The 14787-nt window shown below is 42.5% G+C and overlaps 1 protein-coding gene across 1 annotated transcript in view; it reads right to left on the bottom strand.

The window, feature by feature from the left end:
• The window catches only part of F9 (coagulation factor IX), a 29325-nt gene extending 15364 nt beyond the window's left edge, over nt 1-13961 (bottom strand). The window contains exons 1-4 of the mRNA XM_007176522.3: nt 13675-13961; nt 8535-8698; nt 8306-8330; nt 3857-3970 (exon numbers count right to left, since the gene is read on the bottom strand). Of these exons, the coding sequence (XP_007176584.1) occupies nt 3857-3970; nt 8306-8330; nt 8535-8698; nt 13675-13762 (391 nt within the window). The 5' untranslated portion in view covers nt 13763-13961. The remainder of the gene's footprint in view (nt 1-3856; nt 3971-8305; nt 8331-8534; nt 8699-13674) is intronic.
• Nucleotides 13962-14787: the final 826 nt, after the last annotated feature.

Here is a 14787-nt window from a genome sequence, read left to right as displayed (position 1 = left end):
TCTCATGTTACTAGCAATCATTTTGTTGCTACAAAGCAATACTAGAGTGTTCAGCCAAATCAAATACCACCTGCAGGGAGTGTTCAGTCAATATGAGATTGTGCTAAGTTCACAGAGGTGGGTGGTAGGTGCTGACTACTTTGGTCCAGGCCATGCACAACGGGAATGGGTAAAGTCAGGGTGCTTTTCCCGATTCTGATGCTGCGTCCTTGGCTAGGTAACTAGACCTCTCTGTCATGTTCCTCATTCGTCATTGCTCTTTGCAGCCCAGTGTGTTGCCGCTGCTGCTGTCCTCTGGCTTGGTTTGCACACGCAGTGGGAAATATTGCTGTCCGACCAGCAGTCTTTTGACCTCAGGTAAAGAACTCGAGTCTGGAAAGAGAATAACAGCACGAGGAGTTCCAGTTGAGAGGTCTGTAGTCCTGGACCTCAGGGACAGTCACTGTGGGCCTCATTCATCAATAGTTTCTTGAGCACTCGGACGTCAGGCACTGTGTTGGGTGTGGGTTCTGCCTGGTCCTGGGGCTGATCTCAGTGCCTAGAATATCTGTGGAAGCACATGTCAAAGCATCTGTTCTTCTCCCTCCGAGGTATTAGAAATACCTCTTTCTAATTCCCCTCATGCCTACTACAAAAGTTACCGTGTTCTGCTTTATTTTACTCTGCCTTCATCTTCCCTGATATATTCATGGATGGGAAAACCAAAGCTTGGACAAAAGATGTTCTGTTTAACCAGTGTATCACAGAATATGCTGTTATTCGGCTAAACTCAAGATATTTTCTTTTTTCTACTCCACAGAAATACGCAGTAAATTAGTAGTGTCTGTGACGTGTTAGCAAAACGAAAAAAAAAAAACTGTTTATATGCTTGTTTTTCTTTCCATCCTCTGTTACTGTGGGGAAATGCCTCTCGTACTCTGTAGAAGGGACAGGAATGACCAAGTTCTTATAGACTTTGATTTATCTGAAAAGGACTCAGATGTGATGTGTAGCTGGGCACATACAGTGGTCTTTATACCAGCCAAAGGGACACAGTAGCCAATTAATTGTTCTAACTAGAAAGCGTGCCCTGAATATTTGCACCTCTCTCCCCTGGAGAGGAGCCTGATGAACAAGAGAAGAGGAAAACAACAAGGATTTAACAATGGAAATCTCCTTCCCTTTCCGAGACAGGGTGAGGCAAGGGACTTGGGGCCCAGATACTCCATGAACTGTGCTGTTTTTCTAGCAGCTTTTGAGATTAGTCCTTAGTTCAGTTTGAAGCAACAGCTTAAATGGGAGTTTGTATATGCTTTTGCTTTCCTCTAGTGTCTGAGATAAAGAGCTTTTTGAGAGAATTCCCACTTTGTTTCTGAACTAAGCAAGCTGGGAAGATTTTTCTAAACCTTGATCAGATGGGCTGGGGGAGCTCAAGACACCCTAGAGGCCAGGTGTAATGGTGGCTGCAGTGTCACCAAACCAAAACGTGGGGAACCCGAGAGGCCTGAGATGGTGCCCGTTGTAGACCTAGCACTTTTGCTGTGTAGACTGTAGCCTCACACACGTAACAAAGCCTGTTATAGCAGTTTTGTGCTTATAGCTACATTCCTCAGGGCTCTTTGCCTCTTCTAAAGTGTCTTTATTTTTAAACTAAAGACATTTAGGAATATTTAATACTAAACACTGTTTTCAGTTATACTTTGCTACCACATGCCCTTCATTCTTATACTTTTTTTTTTTTTTTTAAGATTTATTTATTGATTGATTGATTGCTATGTTGGGTCTTCGTTTCTGTGCTAGGGCTTCCTGTAGTTGCGGCAAGCGGGGGCTACTCTTCATCGCGGTGCGCGGGCCTCTCACTATTGCGGCCTCTCCCGTTGCGGAGCACAGGCTCCAGACGCGCAGGCTCAGCAGTCGTGGCTCACGGGCCCAGCCGCTCCGCGGCATGTGGGATCCTCCCAGACCAGGGCGCGAACCCGTATCCCCTGCATTAGCAGGCAGACTCTCAACCACTGCGCCACCAGGGAAGCCCAATGCCCTTCATTCTTAACGGAGACCAGTTGAGTCCTTCATTCCCTCAGCTCTAATAGTTATATTATTTAAGCTGATACTCCATCAGTTTCTGTAGGTTTCCATAATAGCAGGATGGGATTTATCTAGGTCAATCTGAACTTGAAATTATAACCTTTCAGATGAAAGTAGCACTTCAGAGGTGTTGAGCTAATGAACACACCCATAGGAAAGGGAACCCAGACATCGGTTTGTCCCCATGCTGGGAAGCCTGCAGGAGTGGGAGTCCAAGCCTGGGGTACAGTTCATCCACCTGCATCTCCTTTTTTCTTTTTTTTTTTTTAATGTTTTTGCCCTGCCACCTTTTCTTTTTCCTATCTTCTATTCCTTTTTATCTTTTGGATCTCAAAGGAAGATGATCAATGGATTTCTCTTTAGCACTGAAAGGATTTCTGAACAGCATTAGAGATGACTTTTTCCCTTCTCAATAGGACAAGTGCAGCTGCTGCGTTTCATTTTGTTTTATGCCCTTTTCATCTGTGTGTCAGGTGGGTTGCCATAACGCCTTAATAGAGTCTTGCTAATTTTCTACTCTTTGCCCTTAGTCATGTAGCCTGTGGTGTTAAATTCTTTCCCTAGAACTGCATCTCTATTCTTTTGGAGTTTCAGAGGAGAAAGAGAATCCGTCATTAGCACTGTATGCTTTTCACAATCACGATACCAGTAATCCTGCATCCAGAGGTAATAAACAAGTAGGTAAAGGACTTTGGGGTTTACTGTTCCAATTGCCAAAATCTCAGAACAAAAAAATTCTAGGATATGCAAAGAAAAGATGCACAGTGATCCTAGATTTTCTATGTAACTCTTTCAGCTTTATCAGTATAGTCAAATTCAGGAATGAGTTTTGATTTTTGTCAACAAATTTCATATGTGAAGTGGTTCGTATGCGTGGAGAAGTGCCGAGTATATGGGAGAATTGGCCTTCCCATACCCCATTTCTTTACTTAGTTGACTTCCACTGCTTTTGTTGATAGCAATTTAGTCATGAGTTCTAACAATTTTATGGGTCAGTTTTCTTTGTGTTTTGTGGGTAGCAGTTAGAAGAATGGGTTTTGGTCAAACCAACTGAAGTTCAAATCCTGGCTCAACTGTTTACTGCTTCTGTGATTTTTGAGCTGTTTGAGCTGCACTTTTCTCACTTGCATAGAATGGAGATGATAACGGTGCTGACTGCATGTGGTTGTACTGAGGGTGAATATGCTAGTGGAACATCGTTACCACTTCCTACTAGCTACCAAATCTTACTATTGTTCTTCATCTAGTTTCTTGAGTGCATCCTGGAAACTATGACTGCAGATAAAATGAATGTTTATAAGCTTTGAAAGTATGTTTTATACAATGGAATATTATTCAGCCTTCAAAAAGAAGGAAATTCTGTCATAATCGACAACATGGATGAGCCTAGAGGACATTATGGTAATTGAAACAAGCCAGTCGTAGAAGGACAAATACTGCATGATTCCACTTATATGAGGTGTCTAAAAATAGTCCAACACATAGAAGCAGAGAATACAATGGTGCTTGCTAGGGGCTGGGAGGAGGGGAAAATGGGGAGTTGTTGTTTAGCAGGTATCAAGTTTCAGTTATGCAAGAGAAATAAGGTCTAGATGTCTGCTGTACAGCATAGAGCCTAGAGTTAGCAGTACTGTATCATACACTTCAAAATTTGTTGAGTGTAGATCTCATGTAAATGGTTCTTTACCATAATTTAAGAGAAAATTATGATACATACACATTGCATTTTCCAGTTGCATCTGGTTTCAAAGGGAAATTTTGAACCACGAGTAATCCAAAGGTAGTTACTTACCTAATTCACAGTTCTTTCCTTCAAATCCAACTTGACACCAACATTCATAGGAATTAATGTCATCCTTGCACAGGCCGCCATTTAAACATGGATTGGACTCACACTGATCTCCATCTTTGAGATAGATTAAGAAAGTGAATTAGCAGATCCATTGCTTAGAATGCTTAGTCTTCCCTGCACAGATTCATGGAGAGGGGAGCCTGATTTTAGGGTCAGAGCAAGACTGCTGACCTGGAAACCAGCTGCTTATGGGATGCCCCTGTCTTCCTAAGTTTCTAAAAACAAGTAAAGGTTCTTAGGCTACCACTGTCCTAGGAAATGACCCTGAGGAAGGCATGTACATTGTTTATGTAACTGAAGGGAGGAGGAAGAGGGAAAAGAACGTCTGAGTATAGAGATGTATTCTGTCAGCAGAGTGTGAGAAGAATTTTCAATCCTTCCTTATCGAATGATGATGGAGTTAATTCTAAATCAAATCACATTGCTTCAGCAATCATCTGTGTGTTGTACGAGGCTTGCTCTGTCACAGGTCTTGTAGAGCAAGCTGAGCTAGGTAACAGACAGCAACTCCACCCAGGGGCCTGGCAGCCTAGGCATGGCGCTCATGCATCCACGTCCTCATCTTATCACTTCACTTTTAAGCAGAGTATGCAGTGATGGTTCCAAACAGTACAAAATATGCTTTACTCCTGAAAGATGTTCTACTGTCTGTGATTAGGTCCCAAATGGTTTGGTAAAGTGAGAAACGACTTTCAATACAAAGAATTAAAAAAGAAAAAGTTCTGAAAATGTGCTTTATTTATATATAGATTGGCTGTGTTTCCTTCCTACCTTTCCTGAAGTTTCTACATTTGCAGAGTTCTGGAGAGCCTTTGAAGATACTGGTCATCAGAAAACAGGAGGAAGGAATAGGTAAAGAGGGGAAGGGTCAGGATGTGGAGGGAGCCTTTAAGTGTGGTTTCTTAGAGCTCTGCCTCCATCCGCGCTTCTAAGGAAGCTTCAGGAGAAAGGGATGCATAGAACCAGAAGGGAGGCTGGTGTGCACTGTGAGCTGAGAGGGAGCCCTGAAGAAAACTGGGCGCGAGATCAGCAAGGCTTAATGTCTGAGTAACAAAAGAGTAAGTGATAAAGATGATGTAAGAGTAAAACAGTGAGCGAAAGGGGGCAATTTAAGAGAAATTTCTATTGGTCGTTCATATTTTAGAGCCGAGCTCTGTGACATCTAGTGTGTGGACCCTTGCCTGCTCTAGGGACAGCAGTAGAGTGTCTGTCGCGCTCGCTGTCAGTAGCATGTTTCCAGGTCCCACTGGCTGGGGGTTAATACCCCTTTTTAGGAATAGTCCCTCTCTGGAAAACTGCTTGTTGTAAAAATTAGACCTTGTCCCCTCTGCCCCTTGATCCAATGTGCTTTTGCACAGATACTTCAATTTGTTCCAATTCTATGAAAACAAAATACGTTATCTCTGGTTTATTATTATTGATGTTCAGAACTGGTCTAAAAAAACGAGCCACATTTGCACTTTATATTACAGACCAACGGAGCTGAATTATTTAGGATGTTTCACTGAAAGGCCCTGGGCTTGCAGCCAGCTACACAGCAACTCATTTGCTGAGACATATCTTTAAAATGAGTGTCATTTCATCCCGCATTTAGTCCTCCTTTGGGTGCTTGTCTGTGTGTACTTCGGGCTGAAGCAAAGCCACAGACTTTGGGGTCAAAGACAACAAGGGGCAAGACCTTGCCAAGTGAGAGCTTCCTGTTTAAGCCTACTAGGTGGTGGTTTAATGAATAACTGCATTTAGATTTGAAGGCCGGGAGGGGTAGTAGAGAAAGTGGGGATTGGGCAGTGGAGAATTTGGCTCCGTGACTCCCTAGCTGGGTGACCTTTGACAAGTCATTTAACCTCCCTAAACCTCAGTTTCTTCTTCTGTAAAACGAGGTTCATAGTGCTTTGCTCACAGGGTTGGTGTGAGGATTAAAGGTGACAGGCACTCTGTAAAGGGCTGGCCAGATGCTGGTTAATTGGGTTGGGTGATGTTTCCTCTTCACCAGGCTCCTTACTTGGTGAGATGATGGAAGAGAGTAGGGCAGGGGTGAGGGGCCTGCGTCCCTACCGTGTGAGAAAGCCCATACAGGGAGAAACAGCATAGGCTATTTTGTGGGGGTTGGGAATCTCGACTGCAAAGTGAAAAGAAGCCGTAGAGTTGGGTTTTCTTTTTCTCTTTTCTTGTTTTTGTTTTATTTTTAGCAGACAAAGCAGTAGTGACAGTGTAAAAAATTAATAAACAGAAACCTCAGTTAAACAGAGTCAAGAGGGACTTCCCTGGTGGCGCAGTGGTTAAGAATCCGCCTGCCAGTGCAAGGGACACGGGTTTGAGCCCTGGTCTGGGAAGATCCCACGTGCCGTGGAGCAACTAAGCCCGTGAGCCACAACTACTGAGCCTCCGCTCTAGAGCCCGCGAGCCACAAGTACTGAGCCCGTGTGCCACAACTACTGAAGCCCTCGCGCCTAGAGCCCGTGCTCCACAACAAGAGAAGCCACCGCAGTGAGAAGCCCGCGCACCATGAGGAAGAGTAGCCCCCGCTCGCCGCAACTAGAGAAAGCCCACACGCAGCAACGAAAACCCAACGCAGCCAATAAATAAATAAATTTATAAAATAAAAAAAATAGAGTCAAGAGACTGGAAGGCAGAGCTCTCATATGAAAAGCCAGGAACTGTTCGTTTACTGTAGCCCTCCTCACTTCCTTTTCCCCTCTCTAAAGGAGCTGTCTGCCCCCTGCCATGCAGGGACTTGCACCTGGCTCATGGTGGTTGTAGACCCTGAATTGCAATTCTCTGCTGATCCTGAATAAACCCATCTTTGCTGGAGTCTGTTTGTTTCAGGTCAACAGCAGAATCATGCCCTTGATGTTTTCCAGGTATCTTTACCTGAGTTACAGTAAACAACACAGCCTGTGACCTAGAAGGCAGGGAGCCAACTTCAAAATATGGTGTTTAAGAGGTACTGATGAACCCCTACTCACAGGTGGGAGGCCAACTGGGTGGGGGGTGGGCAATGAAGGGACCATGAGAGTTTAAATGCAGCCAGGAATATTTTGGGAGGAAAGGTAGAAATTGATTTGCTTTAAAATACAAGATTCAAAGTTTTAAATAGATTAGAAATAGAGAATAAAAAGACTTGTTTGGACTAACTGTAGGGCAATGCCTTAGTAGAGAGTTGGCGTGGTAGCATTCATTACTAAGAATGAGGAAAGGCAGATAAAGCAAATGTAACGGAATGGACCTCTTCTTCCCTCATGATTTAAAAACAAAGTGGAGAAATTATGAGTTACAAGAGTATGAATAAGTCCATTAGTGTCTACAGAATAGAATCTGAGAAAATAGAACTGATGGAATTCAGTGAATTTGCTGTCCAGGTTAGTTTCTGTCCATGCAAATGGTCTTAGGTAAATCAAGCTGGGAAAGTTACACTGCCTCAAAATCCTGCTGCTGGATTTTAAATTAGTTTTAAAACTTACTTGTCATTAAAGTTTTGACTTTTCCTCCTTTTGGTCAATTCATTCAGCAAATATTTACTCAGTGCTTCTGTACCAGATACTGTTCAAGGTACTAGGACTACATCAATAAACAAAACAGTTGAATACCCCTGCCAACATGAAGCTTGCATTCTAGTGAGGTGGGAGACATAAATAGTATATGTAAGACCATTTTATGATACCTCAGTGGTGAAAATTGCTGTGAAAAATAATAGAGCAGGATACGGTGTCTAAAGTGATGGGGTTATGGGGGGCAGGTTGAAGTATTAATAGATGATCAAGGCAGGCTTCATTGAGAGGGTGACATTTGGGTAAAGACCTGACGGAGGTGAGTGAGTGAGCCTAGGGGAACCTGGCAGAAGACCGTTCCACATTAAAGGAACAGTCAGATCTAAGACTTTAAAATGGAAGCATTCCTAGAGCATGCAAGGAGCAGCAGCAAGGCCAGGATGGCCGGGGTCCCAAGTGTGAGGAGGAGAGGAGGTCAGAGGGGCAGCAGGAAGGGAGGGGCTGGGCAAGCAGGAGGGCCTTGTAGGCCGCCAGAAGGAGGAGGACTTTTAAGTAGTATACATTTAAGTCAATCAACATTCTCTGATTCTCTACTGAGGATTGCAAACTCTCATTCAGTCCCAGATGCAATTCTCTTTGGTCTCTCCCTTCCAGATTCCTGGGGTGGAATGATGTTCCTTTTGAAGCCCTAGGAAGGAGTAAGCGTATCTGCCAACGGATATCTCCCACGCTGGCATAAACCTGGAGTCTCTCACCATTCAATTTTGGGTAGAAAGAGTTGGACGTATTTTTCTGAGCCCTTTTGACAGAGTTTAATATATTATATGTTTATACAGAAGAAAAAAATACATAATTCTCAAATGTTTCGTATACTAGTTAGAGGATAAAATGAATTGCTTACCAACATATTGCTTCCAAAATTCAGTCTATAACGAAAAAGAAGACAAGTTAATGGTACTATTTAAAATGTTTTTGATTTGATTCCTTCTCTATTATAACATTTATAAAACACGTGTATGTATAGATATTTTAAAATTCCAAAGAGAAGTATGGTTCCCCCGCCCCTTTTCTTTTTAAAGGTTTTCTGTTCTTTGCTCTGCATCTGAAGGATGTTATGTGGAAATACTCACAGTTTTCTCAGTGTTTTCAAAAACTTCTCGTGCTTCTTCAAAACTACACTTTTCTTCTATACATTCTCTCTCAAGGTTCCCTCGAACAAACTCTTCCAATTTACCTGAATTATACCTCTTTGGCCGATTCAGAATTTTGGTGGCATTTTCACGATCAAGAAAAACTGAAATTTAAAAGAAAAAGAAAACATCATGAAAATTAAATACATCTCTTAAGAAAGGATTTCTTTTTAATCCAAGTAATCCCAAAGCCAATTTATCTTTGGGGCATGGAGCCAAAATCTATGATGTTCTCATGGTACTGTATACACATGGAGATTTAGGAATTAAAATTCAATTTTACTCTTAGTCAAAAGAACTCTGGTAATAAAAGGTCAGATTTTCAATCATATTTGAATTCACTCTGGATGAAAAAGAAAGTTCTCAGATAAGCAGTTAACTTCACACTTTGTCATCATTTGAAAATAACTAATTGCAGATCCTTGCAAGGTGATCCATCACGCTGGCCGGGCTGTGTTTACAGGACGCAGTTGCCCAAATGACTTTGCAACACATTTCCCTTGGAAGAGCAGAAGCCTAAATGCAACCCTGCTGTCTCTCACTAGATATTAAAGAAAAACCACTGCATTCATGTTTTTTTTAACCTTCAGACTCACAGCACCTTAAGTTGGCACGTGTTCTAGGAATTCCAGTGACATAAGTCTTTCTCTGGGATTCAGGATGTGGTTTATTTTAGCTCTGTCTAGCCTGTTAGGAACGCACTCCTGAACTCTGGAGGATTGAGGTCTCTAACCTAATTCTCCACCCCAGCCCCTCCCTGCCACTCTCCAATCTCAGTCTCTTCTTTCTGTTTCACTCTCTGTGTGTGTTTCTCTCTAGATAGAGAGATACAGATGTAGTATCTATATCTATAACTAATAACAGGAACTCAAGAAGTTGCCTGGAGTTATTCCTTTCTTCTAGAGACTGTCTGATACCATCTCAACAGGACCAGGTGTTTATAACATGAACTTTCCAGGGCATTTTGGGACTGTTTTCTCATTAGCGCCAAAAAAAAAAAAAGGAAAGGAAAAGAAACAAACCGAAGTTCCTTATTTCCATTGCAGCTGTTCGCTTTGTGGAGCCTTCTAGTCCCTTGACAGCCTCTCGCTTTTCTCTTGCTCTTCAAGTCCCCTTGGGCTTTACTTTTTCCCTGAATTTAGCTTAGACTTTTTCTCTTCAACTCTTCCCTTGCCAACTTTCTCAGTTCCCTTCACCCCTTCTTCAGTGCTGCAATACCCCACAATCCCAGCCACTAGGTCAGTGCCGTCAGCTGCCTCTTCCTTCCCTTCCCAGGCAGCCAGGCGCCCTGGGAGAAAGCCACAAGCTGCAAATGGGTGCCATGGCATATCGACGCCTCCCAGCCTCCACCAGGCCCTCCTCTCTGCTTGCCAGTTCATGTGCTTGGCCCTGGGCGCTCCTACAGTAGCATCTGTGTCTGTATCCATTTACAGTGCGGTCTAGTGGAAAAATAGGGGTTTGGAGTCAGAGCAGACACACCTGGATTTGAATCACATGTCTACCAGCTATTGGCAATGAGACCTCAGGCAAGTCACATAATCTCTGCAGCTTAACTTTGTCAAGTGTAAATGGGTATAACAGTAGTATCATCAGACTGTCTACCTCCCAGCGTTGCTGACAGGATCAGTGAGATAATGTGTACAGGCTGGTGTATGTTGGTTTTCTCTCTTCCTTTCTACTCCTCTGTCTGGTCTGCCTTCCTAATTTTCTCCATCCCCTTTTTATTTAATGCACTTTTCTGTGGCTCTTTCTCTTCTTTACCGCCATCCATATAATGAAATGACTACCGTCAGGATCAGCAATGACCTCCTAAAGGGTAATTTTGAGCTTCTGTATTTCCTGCCTGCTCTGAAACGTTTCTAATTGTTGATCTTTCCCTTTTCAGGGTGCTCTTTTCATGAACTCACTCTCTCCTGGTTCTCCTCTTCGCTCTGATTCTTGTTATTCATCCACCACTTGCATCCATTCATTCCCCTTCTTCTGCTTGCCCCTTATATGTTCAGAGTTCTCCCAGGCTCCAGCCTCCAGCCTCAGCCTTGTCCGTCTTCACTCCATACATCCTTGCTAGGGCCGGGGCTGGGGCGAGGTAAACAAGGCCCCTAGGGCACAGAATCTAAGGAGGCACTCTCTCTCAGCGTGTGCAAGTATGTTTATGCCCTGTGTGCCCTGCTTGCCTCACCCTAGTCCAGCCCTGACTCAACACAATTTTCTGAGCACTCACTACTGCCAGGCACTGTACTAGGTGCCACAAGATCCATGCTCACTCCCTGGATCCTCACACACGTGGTTGTAACTACTGTCTATATGACAGTGAGTTCCGAATATCCATCTCTAGTCAGATATATCTTCGGAATTCCAGATTGTCTTTCCAACTTTGTAACTGTCCATCATCATGTGGCTGATAAGAGCTGATGTTTATTTAATGCTTCTGATGTGCTGGACAATGTGCTTGGTGCTTTGCATCCATTATTTCATTCCCTTCGCACGGCAGTCCCATGAGAGAGGTGCTGTCGTCTCATTTTCGTAAATCAGAAAAACGGAGGTTCAGAGAGGTTAAGTGATTTGCCCCAAGTGATATATTAAAGTGTCAGAGCCAGAATTTAGACATTGGCAGTCAGACCGCACAGTCCGTGCTCTTAGGCACTGTGCTGTATCCTAAGTGCTCAAGACATGGTCTTTCCACTTCCTCTAAACCCGTTCCCCTTCCATACCCACGTGGTTAAGTCATATCATTTCCACTTCCTCAGTGTCACTTGCATTCCATTCCCTCTTCTCTGTCTGTACAGCTAATGTCCAGGTTCAGGCCCTCGTGCCTTCCCTGGATGATTACAGTAGCCTCAAGACTGGTCTGCCCTTGTCTGGCCACCCCTTCCTCACACAGTTCATGAGAATGTTGCCAGGCCGAGCAGCCTGAGCCAGCCATCAGTGGTATTCATGTTTACACTTCTGATGACTCCACATTGCATTCTGTTGTCCAAACTCCTTAATTTAGGGCCTTCCTTATCTGATGACCTGACCCTGCCTCACCTGTCATATTCAATATTGAAAGCATACTTAGTTCCTGAAAGACCTCACATTCTTTGTGGATCTGGATCTCTGCACGTGAGTGATCCTCTCTGCATAGGGTGACCTAGATCAGTCATTTAAGGAGAGTGAACCTACTTATTTTTTAAGACCCAGCTCAAAATATTGTCTCTCTGTCAGTGTCTCCCCAGTTAATGTGTTCCTTTCTGTGTGCCCCTTTAGCACCTGGTATACATCTCCTCATGTTATATTGAAATCTCTCAGCTGACCTCATGGTGCTTTAGGTCAAAGAGGGAATCTGGTTTATCCCCGAGCCCCTAGTACCTTGCCACAGTACCTGGCACCGTAGTAGTCACCTAGTTTTGTAAAGTTTTGTAAAGCGTGTGGACTGAAGCTGTCTTTCATTTATTTCATTCATTCATTCTAAATGAAAGACAGGTTGGGTCCATATGCTTTACAAAACTGAATTGGTTTTACGGAACACATCTGATTTCAAAATTCTAAATTGGTGCAATAATATCTAAGGGCAGCAGCCATGAAAATGCAACATCTCAGAAAATCATTCATAGAAACTGCTTTTAGAAGCCAGTGGCGGTTCAACAGCAGAGGAGAGCACTGCATCAACACTGTCCGTGCTTAGGGAAGGCCCCTTGGCGCTCTGCTCAAGGACCTATTATCTCTGACTAAGGTGACTCCGGAATCACACTGCCTTTCTCCTCACCATTGTCTGAGGGTCATATATTTAACCTCCCTTCAGGCTTATCTCTTCTAGTCATTATCTCCCAAGCTCTGAAATCCTAGTCCTTCTTTTTTTCTCTGAATCTATCCTCTTTCCTACATCTGAGGTCTTCAGGGGGGGCAGCAGTCCTCTTAAAACCTCCATCATCTCAGCACTTATCCTGAAGGAAGGGTTTGGATCCTTTGTCCTCCTAGATTTCACACTGATGAGATGTGTGTAAAGACTTAGCATTCTGTCCCACTTTGTGAGTGTTCGTGCTGAATTTCTTTATTGCTTGACTCTAGCCAGTTTGCTGGTTTGATTTAACCTCTGCATTCTTGTACCATTATTTCTGCATTTCAGTGTGACATCATGTCTGGAGTGGGAACCACGGGCCAGTCTGCTTTCTGGGGATGCTTAGGGTTGGCACCCCTGATCCTTGCACTGTCAACTACTAGATTTGATTATAATAGGTTGACAAGTAAGTGTGATAAATGCTTCCTGTGAGAACATGCCGTTTGTCTAAATGGGGTAATTTCTTCCCTATGTGCCTGCCTTTGGGGAATGCATAAAGTCAGTAAAGTTGTGAAAAAAAACCAAGTGATGTAAATTGCTTTAACTAAGTTCCTACTCGACATCAATTCTTGGACTTGCTTTGCTGTCCTAAGAGCTCAAGTGAGTATTGAGTTTCTGCCTGTATTAACTCTGAGATGTTTAGAATCAGACAAAATAATTTCTTCCTCACCCATGGAAAACTTCAGTGATAAATAACAACTTACTAATGAAAAGTTTGTATTTTAACTAAAACTTTCAATTGAAGGTATATAATTTTATAGACTAAAAATTAGAGGCATGACTCATTAAATAGTTCTAAAATTTTGAATCACATCATGTCTTAAAATCAAACTTTTTGTGTAAATAAAACCATTGTTTTTGCTTTAATGTTTCCCATTTTGATTTCAAAATAATGAGTTAAAAACCCACAAAATGACAGTTAATTTTTTCTCCACATTCAGCTGTTTCCTTGTTAAAACATTTCCCCCTTTTAATTTTTTTTTAACCAAGGAGATGACTTTTCTGAGGAATTACATTGTCAAATCATAAGCCCAACAGTGTCCATTAAAAAATGTACTATAAACATTGTAAATCTATTTAGTTTTAAAAATGAGGAAGAACCAGTACCAGAGAACTAGTACTCACCAACCCACATGCTAACTAGTAGAATCTTAAACATTGTGGTCAAATCCTGTAATCATTATTTAATGAAGAAGACAGCCCCAGATGTTTCTATATCTAAAAGACAAGCACATTGAATGTATCTTTATAAAGGAAACAAACCTGTACATTCAGCACTGAGTAGATATCCTAAAAGGCAGATGGTGACGAGGCCCGGTGATTCTGCCATGATCATGTTCAGGCACCGCATAACCTTTGCTAGTAGATTGTGCAAGTAGCAAGGTTGACAATTGTTCCAAAGTACAAGCTGAGCTGTATTTACTTCTGGGAAACAATGTCCATCTCCCTCAGTGGGTCTTTGGGCTGTTTCCGATGTCCTCTTGGGTTAAATGAAGAGAGGAGGCAGTGGCCATTGTTAAGCTTCACCTCTGATTCCATGGGCTTCTGTCACTGTGGCTGATCTGAGGCTGAAGCAGGAAGTGACCCATCATTAGAATAGGGGGAGGTATAATGGCTGCAGTTGCTGTGGCAGCAAAATTCATCATAGGATCCATCTTATCCTTGTCAGGGAGCATTAATGTCATATAGTTGAAAGGTAAAGAGATGGAAAGAATGAAGTCATTTTGTCACCCACCTTAAAACATCTCCACTGCTGATATCTCTTGAGTCACCTGGTGGATCCTTTATGTTCCTCCTCATAACAAGGAGCTTATAAACTTTGTTGTGCTGTGTACCCATATGGTGAAACATATGGGCCCTGTCTCAGAACACATGTATGTATGAGTGTATGTATATGCATATATACTTATGTATAGAAAATAAATGTTATAAATATTATTATGTAATAGTTCATATTGATATACCACTTCACATGTAATATAAAAACTCATAATAGTATACCAACATTTACCTACCATTCTTTGTGCTGTTGTTGTGATACATTTTATTTCTAAATTAAAAAAATTTTTTTTATTGGAGTATGATTGCTTTACAGTGTTGTGTTAGTTACTGCTGTACTATGAAGTGAATCAGCCATATGTATACCTATATCCCCTCCCTCTTGGACCTCCTCCTCCCATCCCACCCATCTAGGTTGTCACAGAGCACCGAGCTGAGCTTCCTGTGCTTTATAGCATATTCCCACTAGCTATCTATTTTATGCATCGTAGTGTATATATGTCCATCCTGATCTCCCAGTAAACCCTATATTACCTTATTCTGCCTCAAGCAATCAACAGTCTTTCAAAGAAATTTAAAAATGAGGAAAGATATTTT

This window comes from Balaenoptera acutorostrata, chromosome X (assembly GCF_949987535.1).
Source record: "Balaenoptera acutorostrata chromosome X, mBalAcu1.1, whole genome shotgun sequence".
Lineage (NCBI taxonomy): Eukaryota > Metazoa > Chordata > Mammalia > Artiodactyla > Balaenopteridae > Balaenoptera > Balaenoptera acutorostrata.
This window is presented reverse-complemented; position numbering and strand designations above follow the sequence as displayed.